Genomic DNA, 17,683 nt, shown 5'->3' with positions numbered 1-17,683 from the left:
ACTTTCATTTGTTTGTTTTTATGTTGATAGAACACTTAATTTGCCAGACTGTATTTTCATGTGTTTGTGAAATAATGATTATTTTTTCAGTCAACAAGTATACATTGCTGTTTTACTATATGCCAAGTACTATTATGCATGGAGAATAGAAAGGTGAGCAAATTGCCTCTAGAGGTTAATGGGAGAGACAGCTGTTAATCAACCAATCACACAGATTCTGTTTAAGGAAAAGGTATAAGGACCATGGTAAAGAAAAATTGTTCCAATGAAAAGAGCACTAAATAAGAGTCCACATATATGAGTTCTATTCTTGACTCACAAACTATGTAATTTAGGTCAAGCACTTCCCCTTTTACTCGTCTGTATAAAATAATTTTGTACTGTATGGTCTGTGGGGTCCTATTAAGGTCTAAATTTTCATTAGCCCAATGCCAAATAATCCTTGCAGAAGTAGATCTTTCACAAGTTGTTCATCCTACAACTCATCTCCGTAATATTCAATTTCTCAAACTTCCTCTTAAAAAATGATATTAGTGCCCTCAAATATAAAATTCAATGTCAGCGATGACTATATTGTATTTCACACTGCCTTAAAACATGTGCACATTGCAGGTGATTTCTCTGCATAGTAAAAGCATAACCTGTGAAGTCAGGCACTCCTGAGTTCATATTATGCCTCAGCTACTTGCTAAGTAGTTTTAGACAAATAAATTTTATGAAATTCAGTTTACTTCTAATACTATCTAACTTGCATTCTTGGGGCAGAATCATAAACACTCTGTTAAAACATTTACTAGCAATCCTGACTCATAAGTAGACCTCAATAGATATTACCCATAAATATCACCAGGTATCAAAATTATTCTTAGTGAGAAATACACCAACTGATGCACACACTGTCTAGGTAGAGGTGGAAGCATATGACAGACAGGGCTTTAATAAAATAAATACAATCTGAAATTTTGCGCATGATTAAACAGCAGAAAATCCTTAAAGTTAACATTTAAAAGAAAAACCAGATCAAAAAATAACTCTATTCATCATTCTCAATGGGACAAGATTAAGACTTAATTCTGAACTAGTGATAATAAGCTGTTCCTGATCTGATTCACATAATTGTTTTTGTTTCTTTTTAATTTAGTGAAATTCCTTCATCACTCTAGTTATATGTCTTAAAAATTAACATGCTTAACTGAAAATCCCCTTATCATTTTCTTAGAATTAATGGTTTTATTGAATTTTACATGGCGGGCATGATCATATTAATAAGTTAACTTAAGGAAATATGACTAATTCTGTTATTTGGAAATGGGATAAATCTTTTTATGCAGAAAAACTGACAGAATTCACTGCAAGAAATACTGCGTGTATGTGTGCCATTTTTGAGGCAGTTCGCTAGGTATGCTCTAGGACTCAGAAATGCCTATAACATAGAGACACCATCTCTTTGGTTGCCAAAGGGTTAAATTAAAGCCTAAAGTTATATTAAAGCTTAAGTTTCCAAAAACTCCCCCACATAATATATTTGTATTAATTTATTTAAAAAATGCATAATGAAAAAAGTTACTATGAAATTAGTACTAAAATTTAATTACTTTGATTGAGGACCATATTTGAAAAACTAGGAATGCATACAGCTATAATACTTAATAACTCTAAAGATGATATGAATTTATTATGGATATCATGATTGCTATAAAATCATGACTCTTCAAGAGATACACAGAAAATGCCATTAAAGGCAAAGGAAACAGTTTAGTAAGATTATTACTGTTGAAGATTATTGCTTCAATTATTCTGTACCTCACTCCACAATTTCTTCAATGTTAATTACAAAAATGTGACTGCAAAATTTTAAGATAATATATCATGATACTATCTTAATATGAATTACTGTTTCATTATGAATCTCTTAATATTTCCAAGCTAGTCTAATGAATTCTCCTCTAGACATTTGCAAAAGAGGTTAAAATTAAAGTCCCTTTATAGGTCAAAAGAAGTGTTAGCCTCCAGGGCGCTCTGGGCTCCTCCTTTCCCTATCTGACCCTTTACCTTTCTTCCCAATCATGAATAAGGATGCCTTCTCCAGCAAGGAGCACTGTTCCAGTTTAACACATTGTAGTGACCATGATTCTCCTGGATGAAGTCACTGTGTTGAGTTGAATGTTGGAGTGTGCAAGGGTATGTCTTCCCTTGGGTCTTTTTATTTTTTCATGTGACTGGATTGGTTAAAATTCTGGGGAGTTCTTGAAGCAGGCTTAAAAGTTGTTGTTTTTGTTTTTGTTTTTCTCCCCCAGCTTTAGAATGTCTCATATCTTCTCCTATTTGGCAGCTCACCCAGTGTTATTTCCCAGGTTTAAGAAATTATTAAGTGAGTAACTGCACATTTTGGATAAAGTCCTGGCCTAGGGCAGTTTAGCTTAACCATATTGCTGCATACAGTTTTGTTTTGTTTTGTTTTGTTTACTTTTACTTCTGTAAAAATATTTGGTGAGCTATATACACAAATCCTAAAACCATTTGTGCCAGCGTATTTAAAATGGAGTTTTCCTGTCTTGGTTTTAACCAAGACCAGAGGATCCAACCACTGCCATGTGCAGAAGAAGTGGTCAAGAACCAGTTTTGAGATCCCTGCCTTAAAGCCAATAAGAGATTTTTCAAAATTGAAGGGCAAGTTGCAGGCTAGGAAATCAGTTTAGAAAGCTGTCCTACATATCCAACCTCTTTACACAAGTCCAAGAAATGCTGAGTCAATGGAACCTGTTAGGTTCAACCGTCCTTAGACTAACAAGAACCAAGAAATCTAAGGAGAATATTTGGCCAGCTCCCCCAAATGCTGTGAGATGAGCATTTGCCTCTTTGGGTACGGCCTGACCTCCTGGATATGTGAAGTCAAAAGATGCACTTATGTTTCCCTAATGAGACCAAGACATAGGACATGAGAGATTGAGAACCAGAGCTGGTATGGAATTTACTTACATTTTCCTAAAAGATTGGCTGAGAAAAACTTCAGCAGAAAGAAGACGCAAATGTAACTCCATTTGTTACTGAGAAGAGAACCACCTATCAGAAAAATCTGCAGAGCCGGGGGCACAGCTTGGGAGGGGGCATGTGTACAAAAGATTTCCCACCACTACCCTGGAATCAAAGAATCAGTTTAAAATCCTAGAAAGCAGAGAACACCAACACTGGATTACCACAGCAGGACTAGTTAAGAAAGTCCTTTCATGCTTTTTACCTCCTCTTCGTATTTCTACTTCAACCATAGACTTGCCAGAGGCACTTTAATATCTAAAGCAGTGAAAGAAATAGCTAGAACATTATGAAAAAGCCACCCTAACCCCATTTTGCATTATAGGCAAGTTTGAATCAGGTCAAGATGAGTTAGAAAAGACTTTTAATTCAAATCGAACAGCAATCATGGCCATTACTTTGGACTGGACATAATAATTATCAAATTGGACTTTTAATTTTTTAAGTTGAACTAGTCAGTGATTAAAAAAAAATAATAATAGCATTACCAAAAAAAGTATAGCATTTGCCCAAAGTTTTCTTCAAAGGCCGAGGAAGAAGCACCCTCACAGGGCTTACCTGGAATGAGCAATGCTTTCTAAGGGGAGGTGTGAGTCTGTGAAGAATAAAGGATTTCGCGAATCCCATCCCACTCATTCCACTCTCTCAATGTATTGATTTAAAAAAATCATCCAAAATTAAAATAGACAAAAAATGTAACATCATCACTCCTCTTCGTACTTGTTTTAATCACCATGTATTTTATATATACATATATATGTATATAACTATAACTCTACATACAGTCTTCACTGGAAAACAGTAATCCACAGGATACTTTTTTTCTTTTTCTTCATTGACTCTGTTCCACTTAACCATGTTTCAACAATTCTAAAATGTAAAAATGTCTTCCATTTTAATATCTTTGACATCTAGCTGTCTTACAAAAAATGGCTTCTTGCAATTATATCTGCAGCATTTTTCCTTTTTTCATGGTTCATAAAATAAAGACGCACCATACAATTTAACAGCCAACATATCAAGCACATTAGACTTGATATATTTCAAAGACTAGTACGACAACAATAAAGGCAGCAAAAAACAACTGAAATTCCATTTACTCGATCCTCAGAATTACTGTTAGAACTCAAGGGCACAACAGAAAAGCAGAACTCCAGACAAAGTTTTTAAGGGGACTCACCAGAGTTGGGGTCAGAGTTGCCATCTGCTTCCGTCCTCTTGTCCGGAGAGGCCTGGTCATAGAATTCGTCCTGTGGCTGAACCAGAGGAAGAGGGTGTGAGATCAGGGTGCCACTACCCACCGGCTCGTGGTCTCCTAGACCACTGTCACTGCAGCTTTCCTGGGAGCCGTCGGGGAGGTGAAAGGTAACCCGGCGCTGCGACTACAAAGAAGACCACAGGACACGCCGTTAACATCCCTCCTGAAAGAAGCGGTGGCAGAACGCAAAGCAAAGCAACTTTAACACAGAGCACAATGTCGAGGCAGAGTAAAAAAAATACTTGGAACACAACTGGGAACAAACGTTTATTATTTGTCATTCACTATGACACATCCAACTCGCAAAATACAAGAAGGAACTTCAATCTTGTATAATTCAAGAACAAAAAACTCACAGTAAACCACTGAAAGTTGTAAAAAGAAAGGCAAAAACGAATATATATATGCTAGTGGTCAAAGCTATAACAAATTTTAAATAAGCAGAAATACAAATGTTTGTTCCATAGATATACATAAATACATAGATAATGCAACATAACATACCACTTCTTTTGAATGACCTAGTACTGCGTTTACTGGAGGGTTTGAGGTAGCTTGTGCAATGAAGCTGTTATTGTCCGCTGGCCCAGATATTGCTACTAGTCATTGGGTATAGAATATTCCTGTTAAAAGGTGTTTGGAATATTACTTTGGCATCTATTTGCACAATGTCATCATCAGAAGTGACCTAAAATATGTGTATGGGTACTTTAATAACTTTTAGTGTTTTAGTAAAATAAAATTGTGCCTTTCAGCACAGATCCCTGCTTAGTTCTCTAGGTAAATATTCTTTTAGCTGATGTAATCTATGAGATAGGGAGAATATTTACAGCTGTGTGGGGTGGAGATTTATGCCTCACAGAATTACGTGAGAATAGTAAATTTGTGCTATATGTCTGACTACATCTAATTTTCATTCTACATTGATAACCAAAGGCCTTTCAATATCATATCACATGTGACTACTTTACTCAGATTTAATAAAATTATGAATATATACAGAATAAAATATATAATATATGGAGATACAATGTATAATCATTTATCATACCTAAAATTTCTGTTTTTTGAGACAGTTTATAAATTGTATCCATTTCAAAGCAAACTGATATAGAGACAAAATGTTATAGATAGAAATACTGCTACTGTATAAATGTATTGTTTATGGACTGAGAATAGAACATAGCCTATTTCCTGTGAGTCACTGGTTCAAGTCCAGCTCAGAGTCATAATGGAGAAGAGCTGATACCATTTTATTGCTGTTCAATGACCTGTGTGAAATGATTTGATAGTTTAGTACATTTTTAATGAACTGATGTTGACATCACAAAAACTATAATCATAAATGTTCCTAACTGAGGCTATTGTAGCACATTTCACCTTCAAGCACAACTATCTCACTACCATTGTTCCTTCCTCAATAGATTTTGAAATGTGCCTAGGTGAGTGCTACACAAAATGCAAACAAAACTTGAATGTTAATATCTGCAATGCTTTTCTACTTTTATAGGGTAGGTCATGCTACTGATTTTATTTATTATAGTGTTTCCTCTCCCATGTGAATTTAACCCTTGAGGGAAAACCACTAATACAAGCATTCTCCATTTCTGTTCCAATATGCACTTAACTCATATTGTGTATCCTTTTGTAATAAACACAGTATTAATGACAGTAACCAGGCTGCCCACAATATGTAATTGTCAAGCATTGCTTTTAAAGTGATTAGCCTATTAAAAAGTCCATAGTTTTAGTGATTAAAGTATCCTTGGTGTTACCTCTGGAGGACTCTCTCTTAATTATAGCTCAGGTGCATAAGATGGAAATCAAAACACAAGACAGACAATGGAACAATCGAATTGATTCTGTAATCTTTATAAAGCATTCTTGGAAGACACTCATAAGCCATTATAAAATATTTGCTTCATAGACAGAAGGAAAAAGGAAAATTAACATCTGTGATATTCTCTAAACATAATTAATATTGCTTTAATTACAATAGTTTTTTCCTAGGAAATGTCCAAATCTGCAACATCAGTTACATCTAAATCCAGCAGCTCTCATAGTACGGTCGTTAGAACTAGTATTTATTGAGCACCTACTGGTACATAGCCTGGTAGTATAATTACACTGAGAATAAAAAGGAAAATATTTTTTTAAACTATTTCAAATACAACTTAGTAGATTCCACTTGACATATACTATACTATGATATTTCTTTACCACTTTATAAGTGAGAATAAAAGATATAAATCTAGTGTAATTTACTTGCAATAAGACCCTGTAAATTAGAGTAATATAATGTTCAAACTACTGTGGCTTATGGAAATATTTCCTAATTAATTTGACTCAAAGATGTTTAAGTCTTAATTGGCAAAATTGTGCACAATTTATCAGTCTAATGGGAGGTAGGGGTGGTGATGCATATGGACTAAGAAATTATAGTATGAAGCAAATTGATCAAGCAAATCAATCTTTAACCTATCATAGTGACTGATGCAAGTGGAATAATGTTTGGAATATCAAGGTAGCTAGAAGAATATTTGAATAAATTAAAATGAAAGAAAACGAGGATCCATGGTGCATTAAGAAATAGGAGTTGTGGGTGTCATTAAGGTCTATAGTACTTACTCAGGTTTTGCCCAAGAGCACCAGATGAGGAGCCAGAACCAGACCTCCTTCGTGGGGGTGCTTGCTCTGTAGAGCCTGGCCCTGGGCTAGGACATTATGTCTTTGAAAGAGTTTTTGCCCTTGTAAAATGGAGAGAGCAGTCCTTCAGCAGAGGAGTGTTGTAAGGCTCCAACAGCTAAAATAAGAGCTCTTCCCTTTATATAATACGTGGCACATAGCAGATACTCAATTCTTGAAATTAATATCTACATATTCTCTTTCAGGCTCTGGGGCCATCAATGTTTAGTAGTTATGAAGATGTGATTCTTCCCAAAGGAAAAAGTATTGTTCTTTGGGAAGAGATCTGCAGAATCTTGGCATACCTCACAAATGTGCCTGCAGGTGTGCTAGCCCAGAGCCTCTCTGGGGGGAAGCTGCTCTTTGGTGGGTGTGAGGGATGAAGACCTGCAGTTCAGAGCACATGGTTTCTCCTCAGAGAACGTGAAGGCATTCCCACTGTTCTTTCAAGAAATCTGTAATTGTTTGTGTAGTCAAAGAGAGAGAGAACATTTTACTTATAGCCTCTGGGAATTCTGCTTTTGGGTTATCCCCGTGGCAATATGCCCAATTTGGGTTCTAAATATAGTCAAACCCTGCCTGACTGAATTGGGACAACACATGTTATCATGAGACTGCTTCAGATTTTCCAAAGCCTAGGCACTTACATTTTGTTTTTCTGAATCTATTTCTTATCCATTCCATTTTCTCCCATGGGAAACAGTATTATTATTTTCGGCTAAGTCTGGCTGATGGTTTGAATGTCACATTTGTTTTTCTGATTTATTACTGACAGGTTAGCTCCAGATCCCAGGCTGGCCAGAGAAAGAATAAGATGGGAACAAGAACTACTGAGGCTGTTCTGTTACATATTTTATATCAGGACTGCTTATATGGATTTGACCAGGCAAAGCTTCCATCAGAGACCCTGCACCTATGCCAGCATAAAGAGCTGTGCAAGTTGGAAGGTGCCACACTGGCTAGATTTGAGAAATATCACCAGGCACTTTTACAATATTTTTTCCTGTGTTCCTACGTTCGGCACTGTTTTTCAAGTCACTGAAAGAATGAGTAATCTAAGACATCCGCAGTCATTGCTTTAGTGTGACACTTGTGTGTGTCTTACTGGTACAGGATATTATACACCAATGAACGACACATGCAAGCCTACAATCCCTGTCTCATTAATCTAGAGAGACTCCCACACACAAGATTTGGTAGTAAGGCACATTGTGTTTTTGCATAAAATAGCAAAAAAGTAGGAAAGATTGAAATGTCTAGTAGGTAACTTATTAATAAATTATGTAATAGTATACAATCGAATCATTCACAACACTTAAAATTATGTTAGTGTTTATTGATGTGGAAAGTATTTATAATCTATTGTTAAGTGTAAAAATCAGGTTGGTAAAAATTTTATCGAGTTGAATTGCATTGTTGTTCATGTGTTTTGGGGGGTGAATGTGTAAGCTAAGATCTGGCTATGCAAACACTATGCATTTAAAGTGGTATTGTTTGATCATGGAATTGTGATATTTAAAATTTTTATTATTTTGATGACACTAAAGTTTTCACACATTATCTTTGTAATATTAGAACACTTGCTAAATTTTAAGTATTCTTCTTCATCACTTCAGATAGACAGCAGTTGGACTTGCTCTTGTGCTAAGGAAAGTCAGACAATCTTCTATCATTGTGCTCCTACCCTAACTTCCACTTTTTACTCTTTTTACCTAGCTTTTTCATCATTGCAATTAAAGATCCTTGCCTGTTCCTCAAATTACAAGATAACATGAGTATATCAGTAAGCCAATTATTATAAGCCAAGTAAACAAATTTACCAGTTAATGACTGACATTTAAAATAATTATATTTTGGAAAATTATAAGTTGATATTATAGAAGTAGAAAAATGTGCTATAGAAGTGTTTAAATATGATTTAATTTGTATAAAATTCTTTAAAAACCTTTTCAAGAAAACATTATTTTATTTAGTTCCTTTAATTAGATTTAAAAAATATTATATAATCTATACATCTATCTAATCTCTAAGTAGCACACACACACACAAACACATCAGCCAGAAATTACTTATGATGCAGTAAAAGATAAAAAGTGTTGAAGTTCCGCATATGAACTTGTTTTTGCTTTTATCTCAGCATTAAATCTGATGAAGATATGCTTTTTCTGTGTTTGAAATAATATGTATAATGAAATCTTATGTCTAGTTCTTCTCAAAGCAGCAAAGAAAATCATACCAAGAAGAATTTAAAAAAATCTGAAGACTGGAAACTGCATTTTGATTCAAATATTTCTTATAACATTAGTTAGAAACATTTTGTTCTTTCTTATTTTTAAGAGAATATATTTCAACTGAAAATTTAAAAGTAATAGCTAAGAGTATAGTCTTAAGTTGCAAGCTATAGAAAGAGGAATTTTTAAATGACAAAAGAACATATTTTCAGCTAAAACCACTGATTCCATTCAATAGCAAGTTCCTCAATAGCTTTTTGCCATCTAAAATTAATGTGTACTCTTCCTCTTAATAAAATCCAGAACTGAGTAAAACTCATAGAGGTTTAGAAGGTACATTAAATGCAACCCAAAAAGCAATCTCTGGTTATGGTTTAATTTTCTGTTACTCAATACTCACAGGCTCAACTGAAAGGAAACTAATATTAATACACACGTTCTTCCTCATTCGTGTTTGAGTGCTCTCATCAAGAAACTAAGAAACTAAAAAAGAAGCTAAGAAATAGTTTTGCTGGACAAAATTAATAAGGGACTTTTCAACTGCTGATAAATGAAGCATTCTGAGCACAGAATTATTTTATAATCATTTTATTACTTGCTATTGGTAAATTGAGTTAGTCTTCTATCCCGTTGATTGGAAATACTTATGCTAAAATCATTCTGCTAAGGTAGAATTTGTGTATTTTTTAAGCAGGAAATTATTTAGGGATTTTCTAGTCTATTTTAATCTGTTACATTTATTTCAGATGAGGAAATGAGGTAAAGTGATTTGTCTATATAGGTTTCAGTGGGAACAAAACCCACATTTTCTGATATTCAACATAAAGGACTCCATTCATCCCTTCATATAATAAATAATATTTGAGAACCAATATGTGTAATTCATTAAAGAAACCTTAATTAAAACTGAAAGCAGGACAGGCCTGTCAGGGAGCTCTCACATGCTACCATTCACAGCCAATCACTCCAAACAGGAAGAGACCCATGCTTACATCTCCAATGGAAAGCTGTCTCCTACTTTACTATTCAGGGGGAAGATGAAAACTTCTCTGGCCCCTGGATGGTACCTCCCTCCCCAGTCAGAGACTATAGCAGCCCAACCAATGAGAAGCCATCAAAATTTGGACCCCCAGTTTCTTCCAATGGACTCTGGTTATTACAGTTCCTTCCAACTCCTCTGTTTTGCTATGATGCCAAGCTCCCTTTCCTCATTCTCTAGATTTACCTATGATCCACCATAGTTTGTGTAATGTAAATTGTAATTCTTTGGGCTATTTCTGCATAAACTCACTTAGGCGGGTAGCATAACTGGTTATTATATTATTAAATTTGATATACTATATGCTAGACACCATCCTACCTGCTAAGAATACAATGGTAAACAGACAAAAACTGTATCACACCACTTCCCAAGAAATAGAATTTATTAAGGTACTCCTTAACAGTTCTGAGCATGCTTTCAACCAGCACCTGCATCTCATTTTTTATAATTTGATTCGCTTCTAATTCTTGCAAGCTATGCAGACTTAAGCAAGGTCAGTGCATGAAAAGACCTTCACTGTACTAATCAGCAATAACCTAGGGAGAAAAAAGAGGGAAGGGGAGAGTTTATGCCAAACAATCCCCAAGTCTGTTGCCATCCTAAGACTGGAATCCATTGCTAATTTGTGAAAACATAAAATAAAAAGGATAAAAGAGTAACTGAGACTATCAGAGTAGGCTACTCTTGACTCAAATACGGAATCATTAACTTTGCATATCCTTGAGCAATTTTTTCCTCTAGGTAGTTGGAGAAATGTTAACAACCTCAAATAAGAATTGATGAAATCAAAAGCAGCATGTTTTTCTGAAGAACGTATACACTTGACATTTTATGAACTTATAATGAATATTTTCTGAATGAAGATGATTTACTCAGAACAGAACAAGGAAATCTAAAGGGGATACCGCAGAAATGAAGTATCTTTGTCCATCCTCCAAAGATGCTTTCCTGTGGGAAAAGTTCTCTGTCTCCCCAGCAAGAAGTTGGCAGAGAGTGTTGCCCTGTTTTAAAAGTAGCAAAATGAAGCATAATAATAATCCACTAGCTGTCAGTATTTCCTTCTTTCCTCTTTAATGTTTACATTTCAAAATATTTGGAGACAAATAGGAAGGTTCAGTTTTTGTTGGAGAAAGATGTATAACAACCTCACTGACCTAGATGATGAATGTAAAAGTGTCAGCATCTTTAAAATGATTTTTTTTGATTCCTAGTATTATCTGTGGTATATAAACTAGGACTAAGGTGCAGATGATAACTGGCCATATAAAGTTGAATAGCATTTTCAGAGGAAATGGGTACTGTTCATCTATACTATACTTACTGCTGTGTTAACCAGTTTGCTGTTAGCTGCTAAACAACTGCTTCATTTCAGGGTAGGGCTGTTGGCTTTTGTTCTAAATTCAGTACTCGGCTGCAAGTTTAGTGTAGGAAGCTTGTTTCACTGTGTGTGGGAAACTCACGGTAACTTAGCCTGTTTCCTTTACTTTGTAAATGTCTTATTGTGAAATGACTTCCTTAAATTAAAGACTCATGGTAACTTAGCCTGTTTCCTTTACTTTGTAAATGTCTTATTGTGAAATGACTTCCTTAAATTAAAGACTCACGGTAACTTAGCCTGTTTCCTTTACTTTGTAAATGTCTTATTGTGAAATGACTTCCTTAAATTAAAGACATGATTTCTGAGCTTTGTATGTAAAGTGCATTGAATACCTCATAGGACTTCATATGCTGGAAGACTCATGTTAATGACATATGATGAAATTTTTAATATAATTTTATTTTTGTTTCCTTTTGATCTCAGTCTGATCTGTGAGAAAGTTAGGTAGCATTTCTCTTCACATGCAAAAACAATTGATACCTTTAAAGAACTTGAGAGAAAACTAAATTCTTTGTATTTTTGGGGGGTGCAACCTAGGTGCTTGGATTTAAATATAAGAAATAAACATAAAACAGGAATCTCCTCCCTACATCATTTTCCCCTGTGGGACACCAGAGAAAGGAAAAAGGATTAGAATCAACTTTTACTCTTTGTTTGGTGGCATCACCCCACTCTTAAATTTCCTCCAGGGTCCAAAGCAAACAGAGAAGATTAAGAATTGTCAGCATTGTTGCTTATTTTGCTCCTTATATTCTCATTTGGTTCCTGCTATCAGAAACACCGTCAACGTATTTCTTACAGTTAAATGTTGCCCAATAGGAATGCAGCACTTTGTCTGAGCATACAAAATATAAAATGACTACATTAAACAGGAGCAGCTGCTCCTGAATCTACCAGCAGAATTCTTGCATCTATAAATTACATGTACAGAAATAGGGAAGAAACAACTCAGCAAGAGTCCTTTCCAATTTAGTTTTCTAGTATAAACAAATCCATGTGACGCAGGAAGATACCCTTATCATATTTACGAAATCTGCATACATGACACTTATAGCAATTTAATTGGAAATTCCACTAAGTTATCATTGTTATTAAGTAAAAATATAGAACCCACTGATACAGCATGTGGTCTTTTATCAAAGTGAGCCTTCTTTAGATAATAAAAAAAGAAATCACTACAAAAACATGCATCAGATCTGTCAGTATTGTTAACAGAAATAGAATCTGATTTGGTGTTTAGGGCTCAAGAATTCTTCTCAGGTAATTTTAGCAGAAGCAACAAAAGAGGTAATGAGCATCTCCCTAGCATTCCTCTCCATTAGCAACTCTCAATACAAAATAAGACTTGTAAAACAAAAATAGGCCATGTTTTCTTTAGGTAAGTTGTGTTTTTCAAAAGGTAGTCCCTAACTTATAATCTTATATTATATAATAATTTTATATTATATTATAATTAACTTCAAACAATGGATACTTGACTCAAAAGAGTTTGAACATGCACTCACACACTTTAAGCTTCCTCAGTGTATTGCTGAACAAGCACAAGATCATAATTACCTAGTAAGAATGAAAACTAGTAATTCAAGGCCTAGAGGACAGATCATGTTATTTCAAGTCAAAGAATGAAACACAAATGGAGAGGTAGAAGAAGCAAGAAGCAACCTGTATAAATTCTCTAGGAAACACTGTTACTGTACGAGGATGTTTAAAAGTCCTCATGAAGGTTTGTTAATTTGCACCTAAAAAGTGGTATGATCTGTCTCAATGGAGCTTGTGCCAAACACTGCAGTTTCATTTTATTTATTTAAATTTTGTGTTATTTTTTTATTGTAAAGAAGAATGTTAAAACTTTTTTTAGAAGCAGTAAAGGTACTTGAACTAGTCCTAGCACACATAATGGATATCTGTCCCTGGCAGTCTATGTATTACAAATACTGCTGAGCCATCAATCATATCTTCTGCAACAAAAAAGTGGTGATGGGAATGATATTGCTGGAAGAGGAGCCTCTTTCTAGTCTATGATTCATATGATTAGCACATGGAGAGTGTCCTATAACTATTCATTAGTACAGGAGCGACCAAAAGAATCAGTCATGAAAAAGGACTTAATCCTCATAGGCAGGTTACTGGGGGCAACTAATTTGCACAGGGAAGGTGGATAGTGAGACATAGTCTACAGAACACAAGTATAGGTCCAAGTTGCACTGAGGACATGCAAATGTGTGTGCACAGGCACAGAACATGACCCTGATATTACTGACCAACTATTGAATTCTCTTTTCTAGGTTCTCCTATAAACATGACCCATATTTGAGACATGTTTTTCCAGAATGGGGAAGGGTGAAGCAGAGCAGATAGGGAGGAAGCTGTCTTTGGCCATAAAAAACACACAAAAAAGAAACAGGCATCCCTGGAATTTCATCTGAAACCTTGGACTCATTGGTAAATTATCTCACAGGTGATTGACTGATAGATAGATTGATATAGGATGACTAGCTAGTCTCTAAAAAACAGCATCTGTATTAACTATCAAATTTTAAATAATTATTAGGAACTTCATTTATCCTTTGTAATTGTATGGTGAATAACACGTGTTGTGAAAGATGAGCATTTTCTAATTTTGACATCTTTTAATTCTCTCAAAGGACAGCAATGAAAATATTGTTTGCAGTTGAAAAATTTGATTAGGAATGTGTGATACTCAAGTCATATTTCTTTTTCTCAGAGTAAGTTAGGAAGAAAATGAGGAGACCTTAAAAATATATCTACAGCATATACATAAACTTGTATATGTCTATTTACATATGCAAATATATAAAAACTTATGCACAAACTCCAACACAATAACACCATGCACATGTCTTAGCATGTGAAATTTCCCTATTCTTAGGCAAGGAAATTATCAAATATATCCAAGATCTTTGCTACATTTATCACTATTAAAAATGAAATCCAAATTTTATTAATTGTATTATGAGAAAACCTGAATTAATCTAGACAATTCTGACACCACAAGTTGCATTCCAGAAAGAGTCTTTTGCTGGTCATATTTAGTGCCGTATAATATATATGGCAACTGGTGACAAAAATATTACTTGTTTAGCAATGATATTCCATTGAATGTAGAATTCACCATGTAAAATTTTGATTATAAGATGAGGAAAAACATTTTTAAAATAAATCAAAATTGTATAAAACATCTAAATCTTTCAAGGAGGAGGTACTTAATAATCTAAATATTGATCGTAATGCCACTATATTTTTAGAGATTTTAGAGTCTGTGCTCTTGAATTATTTTGAGAGGCTGTGTGGCATTATATTGCAGAGCCTCGAGATACCAACTGTTGGCCTTTTATGATTTGACTTTACTATTTGAAACAACTAACAGCCATCTGTAGTGATCAACAATAGCATTTTATAAAGAAGGAGAGATTACAAAATAACATGGCACATTTTCTTCAGTGGCTTAAAAACTAGCTTTGAGGACAATTACAAAAGAGAAGTTCCAAAATATCTTGAGAAATGATAATATTCAGTGTAGGAACAGACGAGGGCCAATTTGAAGAACAGCACTCCTCTAAGTACGTGATTTCTGTCCCATAGCTAAAAATCAGTCTCAACTTTATTCTTGGCTTATATGCAGGAATGTTCTTTTTGGGTCTAAATTTAGAAAGAATAGTGCAGGCTGTCTGGTATGAGGGAATGAGATGAATGGGTATGATCTTCATAAGGGGTTTTGAATTACAGAAATCTGAGAAAAAGCTAATGAAATCAGCTTGCTACATATGTATTCAATAACATTTGGATATGGAAATCATATCAAAATATTTTTGAAAGTATTAAATAAGCATTATTCAGAAGCGTGTAAAACACTGATGTCCTGATAAACTGGAAGAAAATGTTTTAAGTCTCTTTTGCTTTGAGAAAATATATAACTACCTACTCTACTCTGCTAGAATCAGAGCCCTTATGATGATCATAAGAAAACAGAGAAACTAACCCAGTTGGAACAAACATGAATATAACTTTATATGTCTTTTCTCCTGGGTAGAGCGGCCTTTGTTCTTAACATTCAAAGTGGCTGGACTTTATTTCCAAAAAAAAAAAAAAAATTCACCTATTGTTACAAACAGTCACTGTGACTTTGAGCCTGATATTTGAAACAAAAATCACTCCCACATCTCAGTGATAATCACTACTTGCCCTGTGGCTCTTGGTCTTTTCTTTGAAAACATTACCGAGTCACCAATCTCTATTATTTGTACACTGGGGATAATTTGCTTCCCTGAATACAAATATAAAATTCAAACATCTGTCAAAAACTTCTGTGTGTTAAAAGCTTCTGTAGATTTAGGTAGCATCTGTTATATAATAATGAGATATTCAGAAAAATGTAGTTATTCAATATTTTCAAAGAGCAAAACTCCCCAGTACTGTTTCAAATGTGGACACAGCAATCCAGAAGGTAAAGGTTCAAAAATATTAGCAATATTTTGTAGATAAAAAGGTAAACACTTTTAAGTCCACTTAACTCTAAGATCCAACATATGTGCCCAGAAATTCCTTCTGTTTTTGTCTGGGACAGAGATGGAAAGATGATCTCAGAATGAATCATTTTCAAAATTTTCCACATCAGAGATAACTTATTATATGGTACAATTTGGCCTATGCATTAAAATTTAAGACTAGTAAGGCAGCCTACAATTTGAAAAAAATACTAAATTTCCTAAAGTTTATATTTAGGATCTTGATAGTCAAAAATATATTATCCTATATACTTAAAGTTAAAAATGATGGACAAATTGCTAGTCTGACATAAATTATTTTCAATGAAATTATTGTTGTGAGCAAATGTTTAAACATGCTTATCTAAATGAAATGGGCGAAGAATACAATTAAATATTTGAGAGAAAATTTGCTTTATCTAGGAGACATAAAAAAGATTGGAACACTAAGAGTTGACACTAATGTAAACTACAGGCTTCAGTTAATAATAATATGTCAATATTATTCATTGTAACAGATGTACCAAACTAATGCAAGGTGTTAATAGGAGAAACTGTTCAGGAGGAGAGTATATATGGGAAGTTTATAGTTTGTGCACAATTTTTGTGTAAAGTTAAAACTGCTTTAAAAATAAAGTCTGTTTTTAAAAATCCAAGGATTAAATAAGAAAAGAAGGTAGACAAAGACTTTAATAGTGAAAGTGAAGGGGATTTCAGGCTACTTTTGTGGAATTTAAAAGATGATAGCTCTCTATTGCATTATACTGAATTTTACTTCTATTGAGTTTGTGTGTGTGTGTGTGTGTGTGTGTGTGTACAAGTGTAATGTAAATACTTATGTATTACCATTATTATATTTGTCCCTGATTGATCCTTTTTAAGTTATAAATAAAGGTTCTATACTTACAGAATTATATGCATTTCAAAAGAGAATATTTCTATATGTACAGCTTTGTGATTGCTGTCTACAATTGTTCTTAGTTCCTTTCTAAAATTTTTGAGACAGTATGAACTTTAAAAGGTTCTCCATTAAATAGACATTTTAATTTATATTTTACTAGGATATAAGCCAATTTTGATAGTTTTGGGGTCATATTTCAGATAGTTAACTTCATGAAGATGAAATGAAATATTCCTCATATCAGAAAATAATTCTGATCTAGTCCATGTCCTAGCCTGACAGATGGAAGAAGACAGATGATGGTACTTAGGGAATTAAGGAATTACTTTCCTGGAATAGATCATAGAGCTTAATGTCTGTAGAAGGCATCTTATCTTAGGTTTCACAGACTGACAAAGAACATAGAGAATGTAGTTCAGATATCTTGCTTGATCACTAACTTTTCATAGATATGAAAATCTAGGAGATTTTCACTGGAACTGCAGTGTGGATGATAACTGATCACATATGGCAGCTACCCAATTTTAGTCCCTGGGAAACTCTGACAGAAAAAAAGCTCTTTTTGTGCAAGGGCACCATCATTTGACTCTCACACAAATATAATCTCTCCTTATGTCTGTAGAGCAATATTGTTGGAACAAAAAGTACTA

At 34.2% G+C, this 17,683-nt stretch overlaps 1 protein-coding gene across 2 annotated transcripts in view; it reads right to left on the bottom strand.

The window, feature by feature from the left end:
- PCDH9 (protocadherin 9) overlaps positions 1-17,683 on the bottom strand; it is a 914,618-nt gene that overhangs the window by 313,045 nt on the left and 583,890 nt on the right. The window contains exon 4 of one of the 2 annotated variants that reach the window (XM_057707596.1): positions 4,214-4,415. In XM_057707596.1, the coding sequence (XP_057563579.1) occupies positions 4,214-4,415 (202 nt within the window). The remainder of the gene's footprint in view (positions 1-4,213; positions 4,416-17,683) is intronic. The other variant, XM_057707597.1, reaches the window with a different exon arrangement.

This window comes from Hippopotamus amphibius, chromosome 14 (genome assembly GCF_030028045.1).
Source record: "Hippopotamus amphibius kiboko isolate mHipAmp2 chromosome 14, mHipAmp2.hap2, whole genome shotgun sequence".
NCBI classification, from domain to species: Eukaryota; Metazoa; Chordata; class Mammalia; order Artiodactyla; family Hippopotamidae; genus Hippopotamus; species Hippopotamus amphibius.
This window is presented reverse-complemented; position numbering and strand designations above follow the sequence as displayed.